The 14,879-nt window shown below is 47.3% G+C and overlaps 2 protein-coding genes across 2 annotated transcripts in view; both read right to left on the minus strand.

The window, feature by feature from the left end:
* Positions 1–668: 668 nt before the first annotated feature.
* Positions 669–5,140, minus strand: LOC143276786 (uncharacterized). The gene is made up of 2 exons (XM_076581434.1): positions 5,077–5,140; positions 669–2,466 (listed from the first exon to the last, which is right to left on the minus strand). The coding sequence occupies exon 2, from the start codon at positions 2,196–2,198 to the stop codon at positions 684–686; it is 1,515 nt and encodes a 504-aa protein (XP_076437549.1). The 5' UTR covers positions 2,199–2,466; positions 5,077–5,140; the 3' UTR covers positions 669–683.
* An 8,606-nt stretch (positions 5,141–13,746) lies between these two features.
* Positions 13,747–14,879, minus strand: part of LOC143276882 (uncharacterized) — an 11,466-nt gene continuing 10,333 nt past the window's right edge. The window contains exon 2 of the mRNA XM_076581539.1: positions 13,747–14,879. This exon is cut by the window's right edge and continues 669 nt beyond it. Within this exon, the coding sequence (XP_076437654.1) occupies positions 13,747–14,879 (1,133 nt within the window).

Consider the following 14,879-nt stretch of genomic DNA (forward strand, 5'->3'; position numbering starts at 1 on the left):
GTCCTTGGAAGCTTACTTCACTACAGTTACGAACAAACATATCCGTGACATCCTGATAAGATTTAGATTAGGTATATCCGAACTACAGACACACAAAAAACGTTACACTGCTGTATCAGAGCAAGATCTCACATGTTCATTCTGCCACAATGCTATAGAAACGGAACTGCATTTTCTTTTCCACTGCACAGAACTGAATGACTTACGACAGAAGTATATTCTCCAAAAATACACGCTTTATCCGTCGATGACTAGGTTTCAGCATTTGATGCAAGATAAGCATTGCCTCCATGACCTTGGAAGATACATTTATTATGCAAACCGACGTCGTTAATGCTTTAAAAAAAATTTTTTTTGTGTTCATAGTCTACTATAACAAAGGTCCACTCTGACATTGTCCGCACGATCTGTTGTAACGGGTCACATGGCCTATACAATAAAATTCTTGCATTCTTGCGTTCTTGCGTTCTTTCTCACGCACACACACACTCTCTCTCTCACGCACACACAATCTCTCTCTCTCTCTCTCTCTCTCCAGCCGGATCTCTCTGTCACACACAACACACAATCTCTCACACAATCTCTCTCTCTCTCTCTCTCTCTCTCTCTCACACAACCCCAACCCAACACCTACCCACCCCACAAACCCCTTCCCCACTCCCCCCCCCCCACCTCCCAACACATCAGCCCAGTTTCCCCCCAGAAGACGACCCCCCCTTCCAACAACAGACACAACGCCACCAACGCCAGCAGCAGCTCAGCAGCCTGTCCATCAGAGCGACGCATTCCCGCCGGAACCTGGCGTTGATCACGCCGTAAATGACGGGGTTGGCGCCACAGTTCACAAAGAAGGACCGCACGAAAATGTTGTACGCGTTCAGCTCTGCGGAGCCGCTGAGCGAGTGGTCAAAGTTTCGCTTCACACTTCGCACCACCATCAGAGTCAGGTAAGGGAGGAAACTGAGGACGAAAGTCACAGTCACGGCGAAAGCGACCAGCGTGGCTTTGTCCAGGCTCCAGTCTTTGTGTTCACTGCAGCAAGAGCAACGCAGACGTCTTTTCTTCTCCTTCTTCTTCATCGTCGTGGACGTGTTTTTAAAACCCCTGGCAGCTGCATTCTCTGGTAGCGTTTCCAGACTGGAGTGTCGAGAGATGATGGATAACCTCTTAGTGTTGGTGGTATCTTTGTCTGATGAAGGTTCCCCGCTGGAAGAGGCGCTGGAACACCGTGGGGAAATAACGGTGAGGTCGCTTTCGCTTTTAGAAGCGCTTCGCAACCGTCCTGTGCTGGTTGTGGAATGTGAAGAATTAACGCCACTCATGTTGATGCCATCAGTGCGTCCCAATCTTTCAGTACTTGTCAGGGAAGGGGAGGTGGAGGAAGTCATGATAATGTTAACGGAACTCAAACTGGTCGGCGATCCCGGAAGTGAAGCGGTGGTGGGAGAAGATGAAGAAGAAGCCATGACCTTGAACTGGAAGCGTTTGGAGCGCAACGGCTGGCTGTGCGTCTGCGCCTCCCGCCAAATCTTGGCGTAGAGCACCATGAGGACGAGCGTCTTCACGACGAACCCGGCCCCCAGCACCCCGATCAGGGCTTTAGGGTACACCGTGTCCTTGAACTCATCCGAAAAAGAGCACGCCTTCCCGTAAAGACCCTCGACAGTAGTCTCGGTTGTCCTCAGCCCTGTCATGACGAACAGAGGCCACGACACCAGCAGGGACACAGACACGGACAGCGCCGTCCCTATCCTCGCCTCCCGGATCGTCATCTGACGATGCAGCGGGTAACAGACGCGACGGAAACGATCCACGGCGATGACGACGAGGATGCAGTTGGCGACGAGAGAGCAGAAGAGCGACAAGAATCGAAGCAAGCGACAAGCGAAGTCCGAGGAGAAGGTCAGGTGGAAACGCAGATCGGTGATTTCTGTGGGCATGGCGATGAGGCCAATGAGGAGGTTGCACACGGCGAGGCTGACGATGAGGAAGTGATGGGTGGCGCTTCGGAACCGGAACCCGTACACGTACACCACCAGACTGTTGCCAGGGACGACGAGCACCATCAGCACGGCCACGTACAACATTGAAGGGATCACGGCCCTCGCGAAAGCCTCGTTCTCCTCCCACAGATCTCCTCCTGCTGCTGCTACGGTGTAATTCCCTGTCGTCTCGTTTTGTGAGGCCGCGTCCGACATTGTCACTGCTGTGGACGATGTCTCGTTGATGGCAGTAGTTCCACTGCTGTTGCCGCTGCTGCTGCTGCTCCACGGAACTCCGGGCCACGTCGTGGCGTTGATCAGAGGCTGTTGAAATGTCGCTGCTCAGATCAGGTTCAGTTTCCAGGAGGTGTCATTCAAAGCTGACGACCGCAGAAAAGTGGGCCATTCCATTTCAGGGCTGAGGGTGTTAGGGGTGGGGGGAGGAAGCTGGCTGACTGGGGTTTTTGTTGTTGTCCAGCGTCACCTGGAAAGAGAAGGAAAGAGAGTGTGTAAACGTGAAATGATGATGATGTTGATAATAGTAATGATAATAATGATTTTGATGATGATAATGATGATGACAACAATGCTCATAATGATAAGAAGAATGATGATGATGATGATGATGATAATAACAATAATGATAATAGTAATAATAATAATAATAAGAAGAAGAAGTATGGCGATGATGATGATAATAATAAGTATGGCGATGGTGATGATGATGATGATAAGAAAAAGAAGTTTGGCGATGCTGCTGCTGATAACAATAATGATAATAGTAATAATAATCAGAAGAAGAAGAAGAAGAAGTATAGCGATGATGATGATGATGATGATGATAGGAAGAAGAAGAAGAAGAATGGCGATGATGATGATAATGGTGATAAAATGAGAATGATAGTAATAATGATAATGATAATAGTCGTGATCATGATGATAATAGTATTAGTATCCAGTTTCAGTTTCTCAAGGAGGCGTCACTGCGTTGGGACATATCCATATACGCTACACCACATCTGCTAAGCAGAGATGCCTGACGAGCAGCATAAGCCGACGTGCTTAGTCAGGCCTTGAGTGCATGTATATATATTTGTGTACCTATCAGAGTGCATTTCTTCTACAGAATTCGCTAGAGGACAACACTGTCGTTGCCATGGGTTCTTTTCAATACATTAGGTAAAATATTCTGCACAATCCTGAATATAAGAATGAATGAATATCTGGAGACTAACGACGTTTTGATCAAAGAATAAGCCGGATTTCGAAAAAAAACTATAGAACCACTGATCAAATCTTTGTTTTAAAAAAGCTAGTAGATCAGATAATAAAAAGAAAAAACAGTTGACTATATGGTTGTTTTGTTGATTTTCAAAAAGCGTTCGACAGTGTTTGGCATGATGCAATGATGCTGAAGCTACACCGAATAGGAATAAAAGGTAAATGTTTTAATATCATAAAAAATATGTATACGAACGCTAAAATCTACGCAAAATCACAAGATCATTTCAGCAGAGAATTTATTATTCGAAAGGGGGTACATCAGGGAAATACACTCAGCCCAACTCTATTCAATATTTTCATAAATGATATTACCACAGATGTGACAGATTTGAACTCCCCAACAATTCACCACACTTCATCTACTAGACTCCCATATCTTTTATATGCAGATGATTTAGTTATTTTATCATTATCTAAAGACGGCTTGCAACAAAAGCTTAACATTTTACACTCTTACTGCAGTCAATGGGGCTTACGTTTGAATACAGAAAAGACAAAAGTAATCGTTTTTTTTCAAAAACTGCCCCTAAAATATCCCTACATTTTAAATGTGGAGAGTACATAATTGAAACAGCAGAAGAATATAAATATTTAGGGGTTATATTTCATAGAAATGGCAGCTTAAGTCGAGCACAAGGTCATCTTAAAAATCAAGCAAATAAGGCTCTACATGTGCTACTCAGAACATTTCGTAATACAAATATGAATACAGATATCATGTGTCAGTTATATGATACTTTGATAACGCCTATTTCAACATATGGAGCAGAAGTTTGGTTTCCATATGATGTTGCAGGAGATGTATCGTTTAATGTCTTCGAATTATTCAGTAATTGTCTTTTCAACAAAACTTCACATGAAAGACTTCATGTCACGTTTTGTAAGCAATTACTTGGTATACATAAAAGAGCAATGGTTCTCACCGTTTTAGGAGAATTGGGAAGATTCCCTATTAGCCTAAAAATGATATGTCAAGTTATTGGCTATTGGATACACATACTAGAGCTTCCTCAAAATTCACTTGTGTACACAACATATAAATGCATGTATCGTCAAACAAATGAAAATGTTCAGTGGCTACTTTTCATAAGAAATGTATTAACTAGCACTGGATTAGAACATGTTTGAAAAAATCAGTTCACTTTTAGTGTTAAAAGATTAAAGTATGCTATATCCAAGAAGCTTGAAAATGAATACGTAAAATTTTGGAAATGGAAACATGACAGTTCATCTAAATTAGAATTTTACAAGAAGGCTGTGACAAATTATAAAATTGAACCGTATTTAAAGAATACAGCAAATACACAACACAGGAAAGCACTGACCATGTTACGAATCAGCGCCCATGACTTACAAATCGAACAGGGAAGATATGAAAATACACCGAAAGAACAAAGACTGTGTGATACTTGTAACAGTTTAGAAGATGAGATTCACCTTTTAGACAATTGTGAAAAGTACAATACTTACAGACACAGATTCCTAATCGATATATGTCGTCCAAATGCAAAGCCTAGTGAATTGATCCTTCTAACAGAAATACAGCCAAGGCTGGCGAAATTTTGTTCATGAATGTTTCTCTTCTTAATAATATGCTTATGTTTATGTTTCATTGTGTCTTATAAACTTTAAGGCTTTATGACAATAAAAGTATTCTATTCTATTCTATTCACACACACACACACACACACACACACACACACACACACACACACACACACACACACATCCAACCCTCCAACACACACACACACACACACACATACATCCAACCCTCCAACACACACACACACACAAAAAAAAAACTTACCTGCTCTCAAACGAACCAGACGAACCATTTGACGAAAAACAACAACAAAAACAGGAGAAGAACCCCCCCCCCCCACCCCCTCCACCAAAAACAATACCGAACAAACACAAAAAAACTTACTGCAAAAAGAAAGTCACAACACCTTGTCACACATTCCCCCAAACCACCACTGTAGTAATTCCCCAACTGACAAAGTTGATTCAGCAAGACCTTTTTTTGCACTCTTGTTGCGCACGCGCACACACACACACATACTCACACACTTACCACCCACCCACCCACACACACATACACAGACACAGAGAGAGGAAAACACAGCGAGCCACATAGCCCCATGCTCCACCAAGTCACGAGCTGAGATATTAATTACAACGGCCTTTTCTACTTCTGTCTCTGTCTCTCTCTTTCTGTCTGTCTGTCTCTGTGGGGGAGACAGAGAGGGAGAGAGCGAGAGAGAGGGGGGAGAGAGAGGAGAGAGCGAAAGAGAGAGAGAGAGAGAGAGATAGAGAGAGAGAGAGAGAGATTCCGGATACATCTGGTTCCGTTTGATGTCAATTGTTGCAACTCTCGACTTGCCAAGCGCACACAAACACACACAGGACACTCGTTTGCTGTGGTAATGAAACGAATTACTTATCAGTGGTCAAAAGGAAAGTTCAACTTATTATCTCATAACGCAGCTGTGGGACTTATATTTAGCACACACACACACACACACACACACACACACACACACACACACATTAAACATTCACAAAAACAGGACGAAAGCGAAGTTCACGTGATGGTTCGACAGAATACGCGTTTTCTGATTGGTCAAAAAAGGACCATGGGCTTTAAAAAAATAAATAAATAAAATTTAAAAAAGTCCAAAACCCACGAAGGATATTTATCGAAACGGTTATGCGGTTGGCTACATGTAACGCTCACTCTAATAATAATAATAATAATAATAGTAATACTTATAAGTTTCGCGCCTGTTCTCAGTTAAAGCCCCAAGCTCTATGCGTTTTACAAACACGGAATCATTTGCACAACAGGCTGTTTATTGGATTACATTGTTCATTCAAGTCTCCTTCTTCTTCTTCTGCGTTCGTGGGCTGCAACTCCCACGTTCACTCGTATATACACGAGTGGGCTTTTACGTGTATGACCGTTTTTAACCCGCCATATAGGCAACCATACTCCGCTTTCGGGGGTGTGCATGGTACGTTCTTGTTTCTATAACCCACCGAACGCTGACATGGATTACAGATCTTTAACGTGCGTATTTGATCTTCTGCTTGTGTATACACACGAAGTCTCTTTTCAAGTCTGGTCTTAAAAAATCTCTACCTCTTTGCAAAATGGCTCCCCACCTGCTGCTACTACTGCTACCACTACTTCTACTACTACTGCTATTAATGTTATTGTTATTACTATTACTGTTATCATCATTATCATTGTTATTATTATTAGTATTATTATTATCATTTTTCTTCTTCTTCTTCTAATCATCATCATTATTATCATCATCGTTATCAAAATCGGCATCACCAACACCACCACCATCACTACTACTACTACTACTACTACTTTTACTGCTATATCATCATTATTACTATCAGTAGTCATAGTAGCAGTAGTAGCAGCAGCAACAGTGTTACCATTGTTATTATCACCATTATCATCATCGTCATCGCCAGCATCATCATCATCGTCACTACTACTACTGGTACCACTACTACTACTACTACTTTTACTACTATGTCATCATTATTACTATTATTATTACTATCATTGGTGGTAGTGGTAGTAGTAGTAGTAGCAGCAGCAGCATTATCATTATCATTATTATCATCATCATTTTTTTTTTTTATAATCATTATTGTCATTATTATTATCATTGTTATTATAATCATCATCATATCATCGTCATCACCATCATCGTCATCGTTATTATTATCATCGTCATCATGATACACCGGTCAGATCTGTGGAGCGGTCATCCCATCAGAGAGGGGACCATAACAAAGTTATCGACCATGTCAATCTGATCAGACAGCTGTGTCTTCGTGGCTTCCGTCACTGAACCATAACATGGTGATCAATGTCAATCAGCTGACTGTGTACTGTCTCTCTGTCTCTGTCTGTCTGTGTGCGTCTCTCTCCGCCCTCTCTCAACGTTTCTGTGTGTGTGTGTGTGTGTGTGTGTGTGTGTGTGTGTGTGTGTCTCTGTGTGTGTGTCTGTGTGTGTGTGTGTGTGTGTCTGTGTCTGTGTCTGTGGCTCTGTGTCTCTGTCTGTCTGTCTCTCTCGTTCTCTCTCTCTCTCTCTTCCCCCCCCTCTCTCTCTCTCTTTCACACACACTCTCACCTTCCTTCCCTCCCTCCCTTCTTTCTCCCTCCTTCTCTCTCTCTCTCTCTCTCTCTCACACGTAATACTCCCCCCTCTCTCTCTATCCTAACTCTCTACATCCCCCCTCTCTCTCCTTCCCTCGCCCCACCCCCCAACTGTCTCTCTCTCTCCCTCTCTCTCTCCGGGATTATCGTTACTGTTGCCGTTTTTGGTAATGACCTCAGCAATAATTATGTCGACTGATGTTTTTCGCTTCTATTGAGGACAAGGACGACAGCAGAGAGACAGAGACACGGACAGAGACAGAGACACGGACTGAGACACAGACAGAGACAGAGACACGGACTGAGACACAGACACGAACACAGAGACACAAACACGAACAGAGACAGAGACAGAGACACGGACACGGACAGAGACAGAGACACGGACTGAGACACAGACACGAACAGAGACAGAGACAGAGACACGGACACGGACAGAGACAGAGACACGGACTGAGACACAGACAGAGACAGAGACACGGACTGAGACACAGACACGGACACAGAGACACAAACACGGACAGAGACAGAGACAGAGACACGGACACGGACAGAGACAGAGACACGGACACGGACAGAGACAGAGACACGGACAGAGACAGAGACACGGACACGGACAGAGACAGAGACACGGACACGGACAGAGACACAGACACGGACAGAGACAGAGACACAGACACGGACAGAGACACGGACAGAGACAGAGACAGAGACACGGACAGAGACAGAGACACGGACAGAGACACGGACAGAGACAGAGACACGAACAGAGACAGAGACACAGACACAGACAGAGACACAGACACAGACACGGACAGAGACACGGACAGAGACACAGACACAGACAGAGACACGGACAGAGACACGGACAGAGACACGGACACGGACAGAGACAGAGACACGGACAGAGACACAGACACAGACAGAGACAAAGACACGGACAGAGACAGAGACACAGACACAGACAGAGACAGAGACACGGACAGAGACAGAGACACAGACACGGACAGAGACAGAGACACGGACAGAGACAGAGACACAGACAGACACACGGTCAGAGACAGAGACACGGACACAGACAGAGACACGGACAGAGACACAGACAGAGACAGAGACACAGACACGGACAGAGACAGGGACAGAGACACAGACACGGAAAGAGATACGGATAGAGACACGGACACGGACAGAGACACGGACAGAGACACGGACAGAGACACAGACACGGACAGAGACCCAGACACGGACAGAGACACGGACACGGACACGGACAGAGACACGGACAGAGACACAGACACGGACAGAGACACGGACACGGACAGAGACACGGACAGAGACAGAGACACGGACAGAGACACGGACACGGACAGAGACACAGACACGGACAGAGACACAGACACGGACAGAGACACGGACAGGGACAGAGACACAGACACGGACAGAGACACAGACACGGACACAGACACGGACAGAGACACAGACACGGACAGAGACACAGACACGGACACGGACAGAGACACGGACAGAGACACAGACACGGACAGAGACACAGACACGGACACGGAACAGAGACACAGACACGGACAGAGACAGAGACACAGACACGGACACAGACAGAGACACAGACACGGACAGAGACAGAGACACAGACACGGACAGAGACAGAGACACGGACAGAGACACAGACACGGACAGAGACACGGACAGAGACACAGACACGGACAGAGACACGGACAGAGACACAGACACGGACAGAGACACAGACACGGACAGAGACACGGACAGAGACACAGACACGGACAGAGACACGGACAGAGACACAGACACGGACAGAGACACGGACAGAGACACAGACACGGACAGAGACACAGACACGGACAGAGACACGGACAGAGACACAGACACAGACAGAGACACGGACACGGACAGAGACAGAGACACGGACAGAGACACAGACACAGACAGAGACAGAGACACGGACAGAGACACAGACACGGACAGAGACAGAGATACAGACAGAGACACAGACACAGACAGAGACACGGACACGGACAGAGACAGAGACACGGACAGAGACACAGACACGGACAGAGACACGGACACGGACAGAGACAGAGACACGGACAGAGACACAGACACGGACAGAGACACAGACACGGACTGAGACACGGACAGAGACACGGACAGAGACACAGACACGGACAGAGACACAGAAACGGACAGAGACACGGACAGAGACACAGACACGGACAGAGACACGGACACGGACAGAGACACAGACACGGACAGAGACACAGACAGAGACACAGACACGGACAGAGACACGGACAGAGACACGGACACGGACAGAGACACGGACAGAGACACAGACACGGACAGAGACACGGACACGGACAGAGACACAGACACGGACAGAGACAGAGACACGGACAGAGACACAGACACGGACAGAGACACAGACAGAGACACGGACAGAGACACGGACACGGACAGAGACACGGACAGAGACACAGACACGGACAGAGAAACGGACAGAGACACGGACAGAGACACAGACACGGACAGAGACACGGACAGAGACACAGACACGGACAGAGACACAGAAACGGACAGAGACACGGACAGAGACACAGACACGGACAGAGACACGGACACGGACAGAGACACAGACACGGACAGAGACACAGACAGAGACACAGACACGGACAGAGACACGGACAGAGACACGGACACGGACAGAGACACGGACAGAGACAGAGACACGGACAGAGACACAGACACGGACAGAGACACAGACACGGACAGAGACACGGACAGAGACACAGACACGGACAGAGACACGGACAGAGACACAGACACGGACAGAGACACAGAAACGGACAGAGACACGGACAGAGACACAGACACGGACAGAGACACGGACACGGACAGAGACACAGACACGGACAGAGACACAGACAGAGACACAGACACGGACAGAGACACGGACAGAGACACGGACACGGACAGAGACACGGACAGAGACAGAGACACGGACAGAGACACGGACACGGACAGAGACACAGACACGGACAGAGACACAGACACGGACAGAGACACAGACAGAGACACGGACAGAGACACGGACACGGACAGAGACACGGACAGAGACACAGACACGGACAGAGACACAGACACGGACAGAGACACGGACACGGACAGAGACACGGACAGAGACACAGACAGAGACACAGACACGGACAGAGACACGGACACGGACAGAGACAGAGACACGGACAGAGACACAGACACGGACAGAGACAGAGACAGAGACACGGACACGGACAGAGACAGAGACACGGACAGAGACACAGACACGGACACGGACAGAGACAGAGACACGGACAGAGACACAGACACGGACAGAGACAGAGACAGAGACACGGACAGAGACACAGACACGGACAGAGACAGAGACACAGACACGGACAGAGACACAGACACGGACAGAGACACGGACAGAGACACAGACACGGACAGAGACAGAGACAGAGACACAGACACGGACAGAGACAGAGACAGAGACACAGACACGGACAGAGACACAGACAGAGACACGGACAGAGACACAGACACGGACAGAGACACGGACAGAGACACAGACACGATCAGAGACACGGACAGAGACACGGACACGGACAGAGACAGAGACACGGACAGAGACACAGACACGGACAGAGACACGGACACGGACACGGACAGAGACACGGACAGAGACACAGACACGGACAGAGACACGGACACGGACAGAGACACAGACACGGACAGAGACACAGACACAGACACGGACACGGACAGAGACACAGACACGGACAGAGACAGAGACACGGACAGAGACAGAGACACGGACAGAGACAGAGACACGGACAGAGACACGGACACGGACAGAGACAGAGACACGGACAGAGACAGAGACAGAGACACGGACAGAGACACGGACAGAGACACAGACACGGACAGAGACACAGACACGGAGGGGATACAGACAGAGACACGGACAGAGACACAGACACGGACAGAGACACGGACACGGACAGAGACACAGACACGGACGGACAGAGACACAGACACGGACGGACAGAGACACAGACACGGACAGAGACAGAGACACGGACAGAGACACAGACACGGACGGACAGAGACACAGACACGGACAGAGACACAGACACGGACAGAGACACAGACACGGACACGGACAGAGACACGGACACGGACAGAGACACAGACACAGACACGGACAGAGACACAGACACGGACAGAGACACAGACACGGACAGAGACACGGACACAGAGACAGAGACATGGACACAGAGACAGAGACACGGACACAGAGACAGAGACACGGACAGAGACAGAGATACAGACAGAGACACAGAGAGAGACACGGACACGGACAGAGACAGGGACATGGATAGAGACACAGGCACGTACAGATACAGACGAATAATCGAGATATGGTAAAACACACAAAAAACATGATTTAAACGGCGTTATCACGTCCACTACAATCACATCTATTTATCACAGGAAGAAGAAAACGTCAACATCGCCGTCAGTTTTAAATTTAGTCATTTGACGTCAGGTGTGCCACAGTCTTGGGGATTGGTCTGCTTGCAGCACAACTCAACAGATGGAGTTCGATCCCGCTCACATGCCTTTTTTTTTCTCTCCCAAGTTCATCTTACATATCATATTTAATACAGAGCACTTTTCAACGATTTTTTAACTCTCTTTTTTTTTTCTCATCATGATTCCTTTACTGGATAAAGCGCGAAGCACAAGTAAGTCTTGAAGGCTTTGCCTGTTGTTCGTAAATGTGACAGTTTTGTCGTGTTGATGCGGTTGAGCATTTGTATGGTTTGACAGTCCTGATATGGCCTTGTGCGGTCGGCTGGACTATAAGCAACAAGAACCCGAACGTGCATGCTTATGTGTGTGTATATGTCTTCGACTTCGTGCATCAAAAAGGAAAACGTTTGAACAAACATACATGGATTAAGTGTACAAATGATGTTTTCTACGGAAAGTAGACACACACACTCATGCATGTGTGCACACACATGCACACACACGCACACACACACACTCACTCTCACAAACATACACACAAATGCAATGGCACACCATTATTTGTTGTCTCCCACATAAAACAAGCTTCCACACATGCATTCGTCACATAGACCATAACAGGAAATTAACATACAATTAACAGAGCACACAGACACACAAACACGCACGCACACACACACACACACACACACACACACACACACTAACGCATGCACACGGATGCGGACAGATAAACACACTCACAGCCATACACAATGGCACACTTTTATTTGTTGTCTCAGTCATAAATAAAACATACTTCCACACATGGGTTTGTCAATAAAGCATCAGAAAAAATTGATAAATAGAATCAACAGCACACACACACACACACACACACACACACACACACACACACACATGCACACTTACACACTGCCACACTTTAAGATGTTCTCCATCTCTGTCTCACACATAACACACACACACAATCTTTCTCTCTCTCTTTCTCTCTCTCTCACGCATTCAAAACATCAGTATCCTTGGAAGCTTACTTCACTACAGTTACGAACAAACATATCCGTGACATCCTGATAAGATTTAGATTTGGTATATCCGAACTACAGACACACAAAAAACGTTACACTGCTGTATCAGAGCAAGATCTCACATGTTCATTCTGCCACAATGCTATAGAAATGGAACTGCATTTTCTTTTCCACTGCACAGAACTGAATGACTTACGACAGAAGTATATTCTCCAAAAATACACGCTTTATCCGTCGATGACTAGGTTTCAGCATTTGATGCAAGACAAGCATTGCCTCCATGACCTTGGAAGAAACATTTATTATGCAAACCGACGTCGTTAATGCTTTTTTTTTTTCTTTTTTTTATGTTCATAGTCTGCTATAACAAAGGTTCACTCTGTCATTGTCCGCACGATCTGTTGTAGCGGGTCATATGGCCTATACAATAAAATTCTTGCGTTCTTGCGTTCTTACGTTCTCTCTCACGCACACACACCTTCTCTCTCACGCACACACAATCTCTCTCTCTCTCTCTCCAGCCGGATCTGTCTGTCACACACAACACACAATCTCTCACACAATCTCTCTCTCTCTCTCTCTCTCTCACACACAACCCCAACCTAACACCTACCCACCCCATAAACCCCTTCCCCACACCCTCGCCCCCAACACATCAGCCCAGTTTCCCCCCAGAAGACGACCCCCCCTTCCAACAACAGACACAACGCCACCAACGCCAGCAGCAGCTCAGCAGCCTGTCCATCAGAGCGACGCATTCCCGCCGGAACCTGGCGTTGATCACGCCGTAAATGACGGGGTTGGCGCCACAGTTCACAAAGTAGGACCGCACGAAAATGTTGTACGCGTTCAGCTCTGCGGAGCCGCTGAGCGAGTGGTCAAAGTTTCGCTTCACACTTCGCACCACCATCAGAGTCAGGTAAGGGAGGAAACTGAGGACGAAAGTCACAGTCACGGCGAAAGCGACCAGCGTGGCTTTGTCCAGGCTCCAGTCTTTGTGTTCACTGCAGCAAGAGCAACACAGACATCTTTTCTTCTTCTTCTTCTTCATCGTCATGGACGTGTTTTTAAAACCCCTGGCAGCTGCATTCTCTGGTAGCGTTTCCAGACTGGAGTGTCGAGAGATGATGGATAACCTCTTAGTGTTGGTGGTATCTTTGTCTGATGAAGGTTCCCCGCTGGAAGAGGCGCTTGAACACCGTGGGGAAATAACGGTGAGGTCGCTTTCGCTTTTAGAAGCGCTTCGCAACCGTCCTGTGCTGGTTGTGGAATGTGAAGAATTAACGCCACTCATGCTGATGCCATCAGTGCGTCCCAATCTTTCAGTACTTGTCAGGGAAGGGGAGGTGGAGGAAGTCATGCTAATGTTGATGGAACTCAAACTGGTCGGCGACCCCGGAAGTGAAGCGGTGGTGGGAGAAGATGAAGAAGAAGCCATGACCTTGAATTGGAAGCGTTTAGAGCGCAACGACCGGCTGTGCGTCCGCGCCTCCCGCCATATCTTGGCGTAGAGCACCATGAGGACGAGCGTCATCACAACGAACCCGGCCCCCAGAACCGCGATCAGGGCTTTAGGGTACACCGTGTCCTTGAACTCATCCGAAAAAGAGCAGTCCTTCCCGTAAAGACCCTCGACAGTAGTCTCGGTCGTCCTCAACCCTGTCATGACGAACAGAGGCCACGACACCAGCAGGGACACAGACACGGACAGCGCCGTCCCTATCCTCGCCTCCCGGATCGTCATCTGACGATGCAGCGGGTAACAGACGCGACGGAAACGATCCACGG

The sequence above is a fragment of the Babylonia areolata genome, chromosome 33 (assembly GCF_041734735.1).
Source record: "Babylonia areolata isolate BAREFJ2019XMU chromosome 33, ASM4173473v1, whole genome shotgun sequence".
Classification (NCBI taxonomy): Eukaryota; Metazoa; Mollusca; class Gastropoda; order Neogastropoda; family Buccinidae; genus Babylonia; species Babylonia areolata.